General features: G+C 43.1%; 1 protein-coding gene across 1 annotated transcript in view; it reads left to right on the forward strand.

The window, feature by feature from the left end:
* The window catches only part of PHLPP1 (PH domain and leucine rich repeat protein phosphatase 1), a 216987-nt gene that overhangs the window by 91197 nt on the left and 109643 nt on the right, over positions 1 to 16147 (forward strand). Inside the window, exon 2 of the mRNA XM_061130925.1 lies at positions 14182 to 14378. Coding sequence (XP_060986908.1) covers positions 14182 to 14378 — 197 coding nt within the window. The remainder of the gene's footprint in view (positions 1 to 14181; positions 14379 to 16147) is intronic.

Raw genomic sequence — 16147 nt, forward strand, 5'->3', positions numbered from 1 at the left:
TAACCTGAAAGCAGAACTCAGTGGGTTTGAAGTTGTGGTGCTCAGACCTGCAGCATCAGCAAAACCTCATACCCCCGCCCAGAATTACTGAGTCAGAAACTCTGGGTGGTGGAGCCTCGAAGTCTGTGTATAGTCAGGTTTTCCTGGTGGGTTCAGTTCAGTTCAGTTGCTCAGTCGTGTCCGACTCTTTATGACCCCATGGACTGCAGCACGCCAGGCCTCCCTGTCTGTCACCAGCTCCCAGAGTTTACTCAAACTCATGTCCATTGAGTCGGTGATGCCATCCAACCATGTCATCCTCAGTCGTCCCCTTCTCCTCCCGCCTTCAATCTTTCCCAGCATCAGGGTCTTTTCCAATGAGTCAGTTCTTCTCATCAGGTGGCCAAAGTATTGGTGCTTTAGCATCAGTCCTTCCAGTGACTTTTGAGAACTGATTTCCTTTAGATTTCCTTGCTGTCTAAGAAACTTTCAAGAGTCTTCTCCAACACCACAGTTCAAAAGCATCAATTCTTCAGTCCTTGGCCTTCTTTATAGTCCAGCTCTCACATCCATCCATGACTACTGGAAAAACCATAGCCTTGGCTAGATGGACCTTTGTTGGCAAAGTAATGTCTCTGCTTTTTAATATACTGACTAGGTTATAACTTTCCCTCCAAGGAGCAAGCATCTTTTAATTTCATGGCTGCAGTCACTATCTGCAGTGATTTTGGAGCCCAAGAAAATAAAAGCTGTCACTGTTTCCATTGTTTCTCCATCTATTTGCCATGAAGTGATGGGACCAGATCCCATGATCTTAGTTTTCTGAATGTTGAGTTTTAAGCCAAGTTTTTCACTTGCCTCTTTCACTTTCATCAAGAGGCTCTTTAGTTCTTCTTCACTTTCTGCTGTAAGGGTGGTGTCATCTTTCTCCCAGCAATCTTGATTCCAGCTTGTGCTTCATCCAGCCCAGCGTTTCTCATGATGTACTCTGCATATAAGTTAAATAAGCAGGGTGACAATATACAGCCTTGATGTACTCCTTTCCCGATTTGGAACCAGTCTGTTGTTCCATGTCCAGTTCTAACTGTTGGCTTCCTGACCTGCATACAGGTTTCTCAGGAGACAGGTCAGGTGGTCTGGTATTCCCATCTCTTGAAGAATTTTCCACAGTTTGTTGTGATCCACACAGTCAAAGGCTTTGTTGTAGTCAGTAAAGCAGAAGTAGATGTTTTTCTGGAACTCTCTCGCTTTTTCGATGATCCAGAGGTCGTCCTGGTGGTTGGTGTGCACGGAAGTCTGAGGCCCTCTGCTGTGGCTTGTCTTCATTCAGCAGTTGCTTTGGCATTTTATTAATGTCATTTGGATATACTAGACTCATCTGACTCTGTGGACATGAAATTGAGCAAACTCTTGGAGATAGTGGAGGAGCCTGGTGTGCTACAGTCCTTAGGATTGCTAAGAGTCAGGCATCACTTAGCGACTGAACACAACATACATTACACACAATGTATAGTCATAGTTCATTCCTTTGTTTTTATAGTTCGTTACATTGATTTTTCAAATTTTAAAAATTCATGGCTACTTTTACTAGATAATTTTGTAGTTTAATAGAGGTTGCTTTGATGGATTTTTTTTTCCTCAATTACTTTGGGCCTGTGTTTACATAATCTGTAAGTGTGTGAAGGGCTAGCTCACATTTCCCAGGCACTGTTTTCATGACTCTTACAGGGGAATTATAAAGTCCCGTGGTAATCAGGAGCTCAGAGGTTAGAGGGAGGTTCAGGACACAGCACCCCTCGAGGGTGAGCGTCCGCACTGATGTGGGGGACACACAAACCTGACCAGATGGGGGGGCTGTCAGTGAGAAGCAAGACTGACTGGGCAGCTGACTGTATATTTTGATCTGATGCATAAATGAATGCTCCTTGAATTCATTTAGCAACTGACTGTCATTTCCATTAGCTAAAAGCAGCTAGTCTTGATTCTGCTTCAAAGCTGCTGCTAGCATACCTTGCTGAGCTTGCTTAGACTTTCAGCTCACAAAATTCCCAGCTGCCAGTTTAGAGCTGAGGTCTCTGGACCTTGTTATAAGGTCATCTAAATCCTTCTGCCCACTCTTGAAAAGAGCCCGGGCAGGTAATTTAATTCAGTCCTTCTGACACTGCAGGTGGTCAAGAAGGATTTAAGCATTTGTATGCAATAAGAAACACTCTTTAGAGTTTTATCAGTCTAAGCTCTGAAGGTAGAGAAGATGAGGTGAGAGTTGAATGCTCTCAGTCATTCCTGACCATTTTAAGCTCTAGTGACATGGTAAACTCTTCCACCAACCCTTACTTTTTGGTGCTGTGTTATCATGCCAATGCAGGAGACCTGGGTTCTATTCCTGGATCAGGAAGATCTCCTGGAGAAGGAAATGGCAACCCCCTCCAGCGTTCTTGCCTAGGAAATGCTATGGACAGAGGAGCCTGGCGGGCTCTGGGGCTGCAAAGAGTCAGACATGACTGAGTGACTGAACAGCATTATCATGAATGCTTTCTTCCTCCAAAGTTTTGGAAATTGTGATTGCTTCATGTGCTGTTCTTACTGTTTCTCTTGACTGTTTCGGTTACACTAGACCCTCTAAGTTCTACGTGCTCATGTGCGCTCAGTTGTTAAGTCATGTCCGATCTTTGTGACCCCGTGAGCTATAGCCTACCAGGCTCCTCTGTTCATGGGATTTTCCAGGCAGGAATACTGGAGTGGGTTGCTATTTCTTTCTCCAGGGAATCTTCCCAGTGCTGGGACAGAACTTGCGGCTCCTATATTAGCAGGCAGGTTCTTTACCGCTGAGCCACTGGGGAAGCTCCACTAAGTTACAAAACGTTCTGTAAATATTTTTGTAGATTATTTTAGGGAAATGTAGGCTATTAATGTTTCACTATGTTCAGGTAAATATAACTAAGTGAAGCTAGCACAGTAAAGTTGTATTAGTTATTGCCTCAAAACTCAGTGTCTTAAAACAGCACACATTTATGGCCTGTGATTTGAGTCAGGAATTCTGGAGTGGCTCAGCTGTCCCATTCTGGCCATGTTATTGTGAAGACTGCAGCCAGGGTGTCCTGGGGGCAGAGCTCTCTGAGCTTGACCAGGACTGGAGGCTCTTCCCAGGATGGCTTGCTCACGTGGCTGCAGCGGCAGCCGCAGCTCCTTGCTGGCTGCTGGCGGGAAGGGCTAGTTCCCCAGCTGGTTGGCTTTCTCGTGGGGCCCCTTGAGTGTCCTCATGACACGGCAGCTTCTTCAGAGAGAGAGATGCTGGAGGAGGTGGGGTGGGAGCTGTGTGCCTTTTATGACCTGGTTTCAGAAATCACCAGTGGCTCAGACGATGAAGAATCTGCCTGCAGTGCAGGAGACCCAAGTTCAATCCCTGGGTCGGGAAGATCCCCTGGAAGAGAAATGGCAACCCACTCCAGAATTCTTGCCTGGAAAATTCCATGGACTACAGTCCATAGGGTTGCAAAAGAGTTGAACATGCCTGAGCGACTAACACTTTGACTTTTTCACTTTTCAGAAGTCTCAGAAGCCATTGAGTTGGCTACATTCTGTTTGTTAGAAGCGAGCCCCTGAGTACAGCCCACAGCAGAGGGAATGGGATTGGGCTCCGCCTTTGATCGGGAGGAGAATTTTTAAAGATTGGTGGACATATTTTTAAGCTACCACGATGATAGGCACTGGGATATGTTAATATTTGGCAAAGATGAGTAATTGGCAAAAATCAAATTTGCAGTAATTTCTATGGTGTTCAGCTGTCTTCTAGTTAAAGCAGGTGTTTCCACTGCTCTATCTGTTCCTGAAACTTCTCATGTTTTCCAGAGTTGAAAATTAAATGGGTTTATGGGAAAATAGAACTCGAGAGAGGTAGGACTTTCAGTCGAAGCATCTTTATAACCAAAATAATAACAGAAATAATAATGGATACCTCAGGAGATAACCTGGACAGTCTAGACTGGTTGCTTACTGTGTCTGGAAGTTGAGTTACCTTAGGGAATATTAAAAATGCACATAACGTAAGAGTAGAAATGTTGGCTTGTGGGCATTGAGACTGAATTTGCTGTGGGCTTTTTCCTCTGTTTTTGAAAGTTATAATTCCACTCCCAGTATTCTGGCTCCCCTTGCCTACAGTAAATCCTTGTGGACCAATGCTTTACGTACCACGCTGACTTCATTCCCCTCTATGTGAGCTGTTGTTTAGTTGCTAAGTCATGTCTGATTGATTATGACCCCATGGACTGTAGCCTGCCAGTCCAGGCTTCCCTGTCCATGGGCTTTCCAGGCAAGAATGCTGGAGTGGGTTGCCAGGGGTCTCTCCGACCCAGGGATCCAGCCCACGTCTCCGGTGTCTCCTGCGTGGGCAGGTGGAGTTTTCCCCGTAGCGCCTCCTGGGAAGCCCACATGTGAGTTAATCAGTGTTAATATTGTAGCAGAACAGACTGTTGGGCTTCCCAGGTGGCACTAGTGGGAAAGAGACATAAGAGACACGGGTTTGATCCCTGGGTCAGGAAGATTCCCTGGAGGAGAAAATGGCAACTCACTCCAGTCTTCTTGCCTGGAGAATCACGTGGGCAGAGGAGCCTGGTGGGCTATAGTCCATGAGGTAGCAAAGAGTCGGACACGACTGTAAGCAATGTTGCGCTAGCTAGACTGAGGTTTGTTTTCTTTAAGTACTTCTCGTCTAATCATGTTTGTTTATTTATTTAACAGAATTCCCTACTGGACTCACCTGGTAGTCCAGGGTTGGGAATCTGTTTGCTAATGCGAGGGACACGTGTTGGACCCCTGGTCTGGGAAGATGCCATGTGCTGGGGGGCGGCTGTGCCCCGAGCCGGAGCTCCTGAGCCCATGCTCCCCTGAGCACGCGGCGTCCCCACGCTGCAGCTGCAGGGTCGCCCCTGCTCACCGCAGCTGAGCGCTCACATTTGTGACAGTGCAGAGAGATTATTCTCTTCACATTTGTTTTTCAAAGGTCGTATAATGACACCCTGCCTAACCAGGAGTGAACGGTTCGGAAGGCCAGACTACTTAGGTTAATACTTTTAAATACTGAAGTCAAAGAGGACCTCTGAGTGGAGAAAAAGACTTACGACAAAGTTTAGTCCTTTACTTTGAAGAAGGGTAGAAAGTTAGCTTTCAGCCTTTTGTTTTAGGATTGATTATAAAGTAAGGTAATAAATTAGAAGTTCTTTATCTACTCATTACTGTCAATCATTGGAAAAGAAGAGCCAAAGACTGTGGTAATGCTGAAGCTTGGAGGTATTTTTAGACAAGAGCAGATAGCTGTTCTAGTCCATTGGTCCCACAGGATTCTCTGAATTTCTGAATATAGTAATATATTGAGAATCCACACCTTAAAGAAAATATGTTAAACATACTTTTATAATCTATGAAAGTGAATGGTAGGTGTTTGAGAGAGTTAAATTTAACTATGTGGCACTTCATTCCAGCCAACACGGAGTAACAGAGACTACATTTACTCTTGAACCTAAAAGAAATGAGCAACTAAAAACCAGGTGAGATACACGAATCGGCTTTCAGACACTGGGCATCAGGCAGCACAGGACACAGAACCCCACAACACACACAGTTGAGAAGCAAAGCGGATTAAAACAGGCCTACAAAGGTGCCCTCTTCCTGACGGCGGGAGGGTGTCCAGGCTTCAGCTGCAAGGAGGAGGCACCCAGGCAGAGCCTGGTATTGACCCTGCGTTCGGGAGACAGCTGGGAGTCCTTGGAGACTGAATAGTTTGAATATAAAGAGTAAGGTGCTGGAGGGAAAAGAGCCACTCAGAGAGTCCCGGAGATGTGCAGGGAGTCGTCACTGCCCTTCAGCTTCATGCTGATCCATCGTGTGTGAGGCTGAGGCTAAGAAACCGCTGAAGAAGAGTGGAGGGACTAAACCCCGACGCTCACTCAGGGCCAGGTCTAGTGAAAACCTTACAATTTAGAAGGTATCAGTTAACAGCATTGCTTGCCAGTACTGTCATTATAAATCTAGACTTAAGGTGGCTCAGGTCTAATACGACAAATCCCAGAAAGCAAGCCTTGTAAGAACCACATTGTTTTCAACAAACTTAATTGTGTCCCAGAACAAAACTCCATCATATTCATAAAGATATAAGAATATCCAGTTTTCAACAAGATAAAATTCATAATGACTAGCTTACAAACAAAAATGACCTGGTGTGCAGAGAAGCAGGAAAATATCACCCATAAGAGAAAACAATAAAGCTGACACAGAAATGATACAAACGGTAGAATTAGCTGACAGGCACATTTAAGCAGCCATTATAATCATGTTTCATATATTCATGAAGATAAAAGAGAGCAGAATTAGGAGTGACATGGAAGATACACACGTGTGTGTGTGTGTGTGTATGTAAGTATGTGTGCCCACATATACCCAAATAGAACTTAGAGGTGAAAAGTACACTGGATAGAATTAACAGTAGATAAAACACTGCAAAAGAAAAGATTAGTGAACTTGAAACCACAGTTAGCTAGAATTTGTGGAATGCAGCTAAAGCAGTACTTAGACGGAAGTTTGTAGCATTTAAATGTGTATTAAGAAAAGGAAAAGTGACCTCAGCTTCCATATTAAGAAAATAGAAAATAAGTAAAATTAATCCTAAAATTACTAAGAGAAAAAAGAATCATAAGAACAGAAATAAATGAAACCGTCAACAGAAAAACAGTAGAGAATGAAACCAAAACCTGGTTCTTTGTGATGTTTAATATAATTGGTAATCTAATCAGATTGATAAAGAAAAGTTTGTCTCCTAGAGTAATGGAAGTAAAAACAAAAATTAACAAATGGGGCCTAATTAATCACAAAAGCTTTTTGCACAGAGAAGGAAACGAGAAACAAGGCAAAATGGCAACCTGCAGAATGGGAGAAAATATTTGCAAACAGTGTGGACTGAAAGGAATTAATTTCCAAAATTACACACAGCTTATACGACTCAGTATGGGCAGAAGACCTAAATAGACATTTCTCCAAAGAAGGCATACAGGTGGCCAACAGGCACATGAGCGAATGCCAAACATTAATACTTGTTAGAAAAGTGCAAATCAAAACTACAGTGAAGTATCACCTCACTCTGGTCAGAATGGCCATCATCAGAAATTCCACAAGTAGTAAATGCTGGAAAGGCTGTGGGAAAAAAGGAACTCTGCTACACTGTTGATGGGAATGTGAATTGGTGGAACCACTAAGAAGAATAGTATGGAGGCTCTTTAAAAAACTAAAAATAGCATTACCATAGAATCCTGCAGTCCCACTCCTGGGCATATATCCAGAGAAAACCATAATTTGAAAAGATACTTGCACCCCAGTGTTCATTGCAGAACTGTTTACAATAGCCAAGACATGTAAGCAACCCAAATGTCCATCAACAGATGAATAAAGACGCATATACCAATGGAGTATTACTCAGCCATAAATAGAAGGAGATAATGCCGTTTGCAGTCACCTGGACGGACCTAAAGCTGATCAGACTAGGAGAAGTAAACCAGGCAGAGGAGGACAGATATCATAGGATATCGCTTATATGTGATAGCTTAAATGCAAACGAGCTTACTTACAGGAGAGGGGAAAAGTTATGTTACCAGTATCAGGAATGAGATAGCTGATAACTACAAATTTTTATTAATATTAAAAGTATAATAAGGAAGTATTCTGGACAACTTTGTCAACTATATGAAAAATGAAATGAGCAAACTTCTAAAGGTCAGATTACCAAAGCTAACTCAAGAATAACTAAATAATGGAATAGCATAGCCCAAACTCTGAAAGTGAAAGTGAAGTCACTCAGTCGTGTCTGACTCTTTGCAACCCCGTGGACTGTAGCCCACCAGGCTCCTCCGTCCATGGGATTCTCCAGGCAAGAATACTGGAGTGGGTTGCCAATTCTTTCTCCAGGGGATCTTCCCGACCCAGGGATCGAACCCAGTTCTCCCGCATTGTGGGCAGACGCTTTAACCTCTGAGCCACCAGAGAATCCCAAGCCCAAACTCTAGTAAAAAGTAAAAATTGAAGTTAAATACCTGTTGCCTGCAAAAAACAAAGACCAGAAAAAATAAGACACCAGGTCCAGAAGTCTACACTGAGAAATTCGATCACTGTCGCGGTGATGAGCACACTCATTCTTTAGCTCGTTTATAGGTGTGTATATGTCACATCTTATCAAATTGCCAGTGTCCAGTGATCGGAGAGGAAAAAGATGTTTTAAATCATTCTGTTGTGGTCAGGTTTCTCTCTCAGCTTGAGACCCTTGTTCTCTTGTCCATCTTTCTTCCCAGGTCATGTAAGAGATGCCTTAAATCTGTAGGATATTTCTAAAGGAAGAGTTGTAACAATGGATTCAACTTTAAATTGATGGACATTGGGTCCTTGGGTGATGTGAATATTTATTAGAGCATAGGACAATTTGAATGCCTCTGAGTTGAGAAGTTTCAGGATTGACAGAGCTAAAATAATTTCTTGCGTCATAGAATAAGGAAGTCTGATGCAAAGGGCTGTGCCCCGGGGTGACTGCCTTTCTGTCACTCACTCATTCCTGTCTGTGTTCCCCAGAGCCCAGTTGACACACAGCCTCGTTCTGAGGGTGTGTCTGAGCTGGGGACACCTGAGCAGGGGAGAGCAGTCAACAAGGATATTTAAATTCACAGCAGATAAGAGGGACTTGATTCAGACTGGGATATTTAGGGCTTTCCTGGGGCAGACTAAACTTGCTAGGTTCCAGGACCATTCAGGCCCCTGGGGGATTTTTCTAATGGGGAATAAAAAGCCAGTCTCTGTTGACACCCCATGCTTTTCTCTTATGTCCCGCTTCCAGCCTTCGTCCTCTCCCTCGGGGACTTTCTAGTCCTCTCTGTTTGCTCTGGGGCTTTTCTTAGGATTTCTGTGGAGTTGGAGAATTGAAGGACTGCTCCTTGTGTACCTCTGTGGTCTTTTTCCTCAGTGTAATTACTCACAGGTCTATATACATGTGACAGGTTAAGAAATGTCCTTGAATCCACACTCAGATGGCTCAGCAAAATGCCTGCTTCTTTGTTGTTGTTGTTGTTTTTTTTTTATTAGTTGGAGGCTAATTACTTCACAGCATTTCAGTGGGTTTTGTCATACATTGACATGAATCAGCCATGGAGTTACATGTATTCCCCATCCCGATCCCCCCTCCCACCTCCCTCCCCACCCGACTCCTCTGGGTCTTCCCAGTGCACCAGGCCCGAGCACTTGTCTCATGCATCCCACCTGGGCTGGTGATCTGTTCCACTATAGATAATATACATGCTGTTCTTTCGAAACATCCCACCCTCACCTTCTCCCACAGAGTTCAGAAGTCTGTTCTGTACTTCTGTGTCTCTTTTTCTGTTTTGCAGGGTTATCATTACCATCTTTCTAAATTCCATATATATGTGTTAGTATGCTGTAATGTTCTTTATCTTTCTGGCTTACTTCACTCTGTATAATGGGCTCCAGTTTCATCCATCTCATTAGAACTGATTCAAATGAATTCTTTTTAACAGCTGAGTAATATTCCATGGTGTATATGTACCACAGCTTCCATATCCATTCATCTGCTGATGGGCATCTAGGTTGCTTCCATGTCCTGGCTATAATAAACAGTGCTGCGATGAACATTGGGGTGCACGTGTCTCTTTCAGACCTGGTTTCCTCAGTGTGTATGCCCAGAAGTGGGATTGCTGGGTCATATGGCAGTTCTATTTCCAGTTTTTTAAGAAATCTCCACACTGTTTTCCATAGTGGCTGTACCAGTCTGCATTCCCACCAACAGTGTAAGAGGGTTCCCTTTTCTCCACACCCTCTCCAGCATTTATTGCTTGTAGACTTTTGGATAGCAGCCGTCCTGACTGGCGTGTAATGGTACCTCATTGTGGTTTTGATTGGCATTTCTCTGATAATGAGTGATGTTGAGCATCTTTTCATGTGTTTGTTAGCCATCTGTATGTCTTCTTTGGAGAAATGTCTGTTTAGTTCTTTGGCCCATTTTTTGATTGGGTCATTTATTTTTCTGGAATTAAGCTTCAGGAGTTGCTTCTTTGTATTCGTGTGTGTGTGTGTGTGTAAGTATTTAGATCAGATCCCTGGTTAGAGAATGTTAGTGTATTACAGTCATGGAAATCGGATTTGGGAAATCCAGTTGCCTGTTGTCTATTATTTTTAGCCTTGCACATACCTTTCCATTTCTGCTGAATCTCTTCTTCTGTCCCCCTTCTCTTGTGAGGAGACTGGAATGTAAAGGCGCACTGAGACTGGGAACCTGGGCGTCTTTCTGTCTTGAGGGTCAGTGGACTCAGCAGATTGGGGCAAGTAGGTGGCTGTGGTCAGACCCACCACAGGCAGGCTCTGTCAAGTCACATCTAGTTTGAAGTCTCCTTGGCTTCCTATCCCATTGTGGGAATGTTAGCACTGGGTAGACAGGCAACTCAGTGGAGCTCTCCATGGAGGATGCTAGCTGTGTAGTTGTTTACTAGGCCAGAATTCAAAAAGCTGAACCCCTTTTAGACTTCATTCTCTCTCATTGCCAGCAAATTCATGTAGTGTACAGTATTTTTTTATAAAGCACTCTGATATACTGGGAGAAAGAGGAAGTGAAATTCAAACCTTCTGGTTTTGTTATTTGCAAGCATTTCTGCCGAAAGGTATGTATTCAGTTCAGTTGCTCAGTTGTGTCTGACTCTTTGAGACCCCATGGACTGCAGGACGCCAGGCTTCCCTGTCCATCACGAACTCCCGGAGTTTACTCAAACTCATGTCCATCCAGTCAGTCGGTGATGCCATCCAACCATCTCATCCTCTGTCGTCCCCTTCTCCTCCTGCCTTCAGTCTTTCCCAGCATCAGGGTCTTTTCCAGTGAGTCAGTTCTTCGCATCAGGTGGCCAAAGTATTGGTGCTTCAGCATCAGTCCTTCCAATGAACACTCAGGACTGATTTCCTTTAGGATGGACTGGTTGGATCTCCTTGCAGTCCATGGGACTCTCAAGAGTCTTCTCCAACACCACAGTTCAATAGCATCAGTTCTTTGGTGCTCAGCTTTCTTTATGGTCCAGCTCTCACATCCATACATGACTACTGGAAAAACCATAGCTTTGACTAGATGGACCTTTGTTGGCAAAGTAATGTCTCTGCTTTTTAATATGCTGTCTAGGTTGATCATAACTTTTCTTCCAAGGAGCAAGCATCTTTTAATTTCATGGCTGCAGTCACTATCTGCAGTGATTTTGGAGCCCAAGAAAATAAAAGCTGTCACTGTTTCCATTTTTTCTCCACCTATTTGCCATGAAGTGATGGGACCAGATCCCATGATCTTAGTTTTCTGAATGTTGAGTTTTAAGCCAAGTTTTTCGCTTTCCTCTTTCACTTTCATCAAGAGGCTCTTTAGTCCTTCTTCGCTTTCTGCCATAAGGGTAGTGTCATCTGCATATTTGAGGTTATTGATATTTCTCCCAGCAGTATTGATTCCAGCTTGTGCTTCATCCAGCCCAGTATTTCTCATGATGTATTCTGCATATAAGTTAAATAAGCAGGGTGACAATATATAGCCTTGAAGTACTCCTTTCCCAATTTGGAACCAGTCTGTTATTCCATGTCCAGTTCTAACTGTTGGCTTCTTGACCTGCATACAGATTTCTCAGGAGGCAGGTCATGTGGTCTGGTATTCCCATCTCTTGAAGACTTTTCCACAGTTTGTTGTGACCCACACAGTCAAAGGCTTTGTTGTAGTCAGTAAAGCAGAAGTAGATGTTTTTCTGGAACTCTCTTGCTTTTTTGATGATCCAGCGGATGTTGGCAAATTGATCTCTGGTTCCTCTGCCTTTTCTGAAACCAGCTTGAACATCTGGAAGTGCATGGTTCACGTAGTGTTGAAGCCTGGCTTGGAGAATTTTGAACATTACTTTGCTAGCGTGTGAGATGAGTGCAATTGTGTGGTAGTTTGAACATTCTTTGGCATTGCCTTTCTTTGGATTTGGAATGAAAATTGACCTTTTCCAGTCCTGTGGCCACTGCGGAGTTTTCCAAATTTGCTGACATATTGAGTGTATCACTTTCACAGCATCATCTTTTAGGATTTGAAATAGCTCAACTGGAATTCCATGACCTCCACTAGCTTTGTTCTTAGTTATGCCTCCTAAGGCCCTCTTGACCTCACATTCCAGGATGTCTGGCTCTAGGTGAGTGATCACGCCATCGTGATTATCTGGGTCATGAAGATCTTTTTTGTACAGTTCTTCTGTGTACTCTTGCCACCTCTTCTTAATTAATATCTTCTGCTTCTGTTAGGTCCCTACCATTTCTGTTCTTTATTGTGCCCATCTTTGTGTGAAATGTTCCCTTGGTATCTCTAATTTTCTTAAAGAGATCTCTAGTCTTTCCCATTCTATTGTTTTCCTCTATTTCTTTGCATTGATCGCTGAGGAAGGCTTTCTTATCTCTCCTTGCTATACTTTGGAACTCTGCATTCAAATGGGTGTATCTTTCCTTTTCTCCTTTGCCTCTTTTCACAGCTATTTGTAAGGCCTCCTCAGACAACCATTTTGCCTTTTTTGCATTTCTTTTTCTTGGGGATGGTCTTGATCCCTGTCTCCTGTACAGTGTTAGGAATCTCGCCCCATAGTTCATCAGGCACTCTTGTCTATCAGATCTAATCCCTTGAATCTATTTCTCACTTCCACTGTATAATCATAAAGGATTTGATTTAGGTCATACCTGAATGGTCTAGTGATTTTCCCTACTTTCTTCAATTTAAGTCTGAATTTGGCAACAAGGAGTTCATGATCTGAGCCACAGTCAGCTCCTGGTCTTGTTTTTGCTGACTGTATAGAGCTTCTCCATCTTTGGCTGCAAAGAATATCATCAGTCTCATTTTGGTGTTGACCATTTGGTGATGTCCATGTGTAGAGTCTTCTCCTGTGTTGTTGGAAGAGGGTGTTTGCTATGACCAGTGCGTTCTCTTGGCAAAATTCTTATTAGCCTTTGCCCTGCTTATTCTATACTCCAAGGCAAAGTTGCCTGTTACTCCAGGTTTGTATTGGGAGGGCTCAGACAGCTGGTGGATTTTCTTGAGACCTATCTTTGCTATTGCTGCTCTTCCTTTTTTCTTCTCCAGTAGATATTTGACATCTACCAAAACACTTGGCATTTACTTTAGTTTTTAATATTCATAAGAATACAGTTTCTCTTGAATTTGTTTCTTCTGCTAGCCCTTGGCAACTACAGCAAACTTCCAAATAAATAAGACACTTCTGGCTCGGGACCTGCTCAGGGATGCGTGCACCTCATCAGTTTGTGAGTGTGGTCTTTCGCTCTCTGTGATAAATAGTCAGTGTCTAGTACTGGGAAATATTTTCCTTCTCGTTTATACAACTCCATCACTTAGTTGTCTAGTAATTCTCCCATTCAGTTGGTGGGACTTGTCTGAAGGTCATTCTGCCAAGTTTACTCCATCTGGAAAATGAGGCTCCTCAGGTCCGTCTCAGTTCCGTCTGCCTCTCGGGGCTGCTCTGCCCGCCTCCCTCCCTGATTTACAGGCGCTGCAGCACACCATCTTTCTTAGATTGCCATTAATTATCTGTGAGGACTTAGCTATGTTTATAGAGTAGCATTTTCTTACTATAAAAGTCAGTCATTTTTAATCTCCTTGATAATCAATGTACACTGACTATCCGTAGGAGAAAGAATATCTGGGTAATCGCATAAAACTGGTTAGTTTCATTAAATGCCAGCTCTTTAATGCTATCTTTCTATATCAGTCTGTATAATATTTTCTTCTTAGTGTACTTAACTCTCTCATTCATGAAAATCTTGAAGTCATTTCTTTTTTAAATGTAAAGTGAAATTGTGAAGGAAAGCAGAAAATAAAACTTGGGTTTATAGCAGATGAGTTAAAATGGCTTTTTCCCTAGGGTTTTAAGGAAAAAGTTCTTCACTTATAGTAAAAAGCCCACATGGAGGTAGATACAGTAGTTCTTTATCATGGTTGTATTACTGCTGGTTTCAGATTCTCTTAATTGTAAACTAGATCCTCAGTTATCATTTAGATGGTTTTAATATAATTCTTTTCTGTTGTTCACGTAATTTATGCTGATATGCTGATGAGAAGCAAGACACCCATTTCTTTAAGACTAAACAGTTTGCTTGTGCTTGTAGGCAAACCTCACAGTACCGGAAGCTCTGAGCGGATTCAGCTCTCAGGAATGTACAATGTCCGGAAAGGCAAAATGCACTTGCCAGTGAACCGATGGACCAGACGCCAAGTCATCCTGTGTGGGACCTGCCTCATTGTGTCATCTGTGAAAGACAGCGTGGCCGGAAAGATGCACGTGCTGCCGCTCATCGGTGGTAAAGTAAGTGGAAAACAAACCAGACACCGACAGACTTTCCAGCCTCCTAAGGAGCTTTGCTCTGAACCATTGCTGTAGTAAGGGGCAGGTGGGTTTTGACTTACCATTCCTGTCGTGCCTCTGCCGTGGGCATGCTGGGTTGGGGAGTTTGGAATATACCATTGCCGTTGGCTCACATGAGGCCTTGGTGATGCTTGCTTCATTAGTTTGTGTATCTTGGGGCTTCCCTGGTGGCTCAGACCGTAAAGGATCTGCCGGCATTGTGGGAGACCCGGGTTCAATCCCTGGGTCAGGAAGATCCCCTGGAGAAGGGAATGACTACCCACTCCAGTATGCTTGCCTGGAGAATTCCGTGGACAGAGGAGCCTGGTGGGCTACAGTTCATGGGGTCACAGACTTGGACATGCTGAGTGACTAACACTTTCACTTTTTCACTTACTTTCACATGCATCATAGTTATGAGACTGAAAATAGAGCAACTGGAATTTCACTGTTATATTTCAGACTATTGGTGATCAATTATTTATGAGAAGATATCTTTTGATATTGTGATAACATATTTTGTAGTGTAGTATAGTGATCCCCAGGCCCCTTGACTTTTGGATCATTCAGGCCTGCTTATCAAAGGTTAGACTCTTCAGCAGGAATCTTTGATTCTGCTTTGCCTTCCCTCTGTGCTTGTGTTTTGTGACCTGTTGGGTTAGCATGCTTAGTTTTATCAGTATAGCTAGTCATGATTTTTGAACCTGAAATGCATCTCATTTCAAGAAAACCCATGATGCAGCTGATAGATACTTCCAACATACTGACTGCTTTCCTTTGGACATGTTAGCTATTTTATTTCTATCATTTACAAAATAGAAAGAAAGAGGTTGCGTTGGAAGATGTTCTATTCTTGTCTTTGCCAGACTTATTTGTAAACCCCAAGCATTGGTAAGGGTATCATTACCATAATTATATGTCAGTATTTCCTGATTTTTAAATGATATGACAACCTGTTAATAAAGGGAAAGGCAAATTAGGATGAAAAAACAGGTTTTTGGAAATCAGGACCATATTAAGAATTGTTTTCTTGGGCTCCTGTGGTGACTGACTAGTGAGGAATCTGGCTGCCAATGCAAGAGACACGGGTTCAATCTCTGGTCCAGGATGATCCCTCATGCCACAGAGCAGCCAGGCCCGTGTGAGCCTGTGCTCCAGAGTCACCGCTGCTGAAGCCTGCGAGCTCAGAGCCTGTTCCCCACGAGAGGCGCCAGGTGCGAGGAAGCCTGGGCGCTGCAGTGAGGAGTGGCCCCTACTCTCCACACGCAGCAGTGAAGACCCGGCATAGCCGGGAAAAAAAAAAGTAAATAATTTTTTAAAAAGCATTAAAATTTTTTTTCATTACCATTTTCCCCTGAACAGGCATGGGAAGGGAGGCAGGGCATGGCATGGAAATTAAAACGAGAGGACTATAAACTAAATACAAAGTAATTTACTTGGTTAAAGTGATTTTTTTTAATTGGCAAATGTTTGATTTATTGATTCCAGGGTTTAGAAATCAAGAAGGAAAGAAAAGACCAGATGTGTACAGTAGTAAATGGTTTTTTTGTTCAACTGTTAGGTAACAAGTTCATGCATAAGTTTAAGTTGTTCTTTCTTTATGCGTAAACAGCCCATGTAAGTTTTCCCCCCTCTACTATTATCTATTCTAGTCTTAATTCTAATACTTGATTGTTAAAAAATAGATTTGGCTAGTCTGTGAGGTATGTTTAGGTCTGTTTCATTTGTCC

Source organism: Dama dama, chromosome 27, assembly GCF_033118175.1.
Source record: "Dama dama isolate Ldn47 chromosome 27, ASM3311817v1, whole genome shotgun sequence".
In the NCBI taxonomy this organism is placed as follows: domain Eukaryota; kingdom Metazoa; phylum Chordata; class Mammalia; order Artiodactyla; family Cervidae; genus Dama; species Dama dama.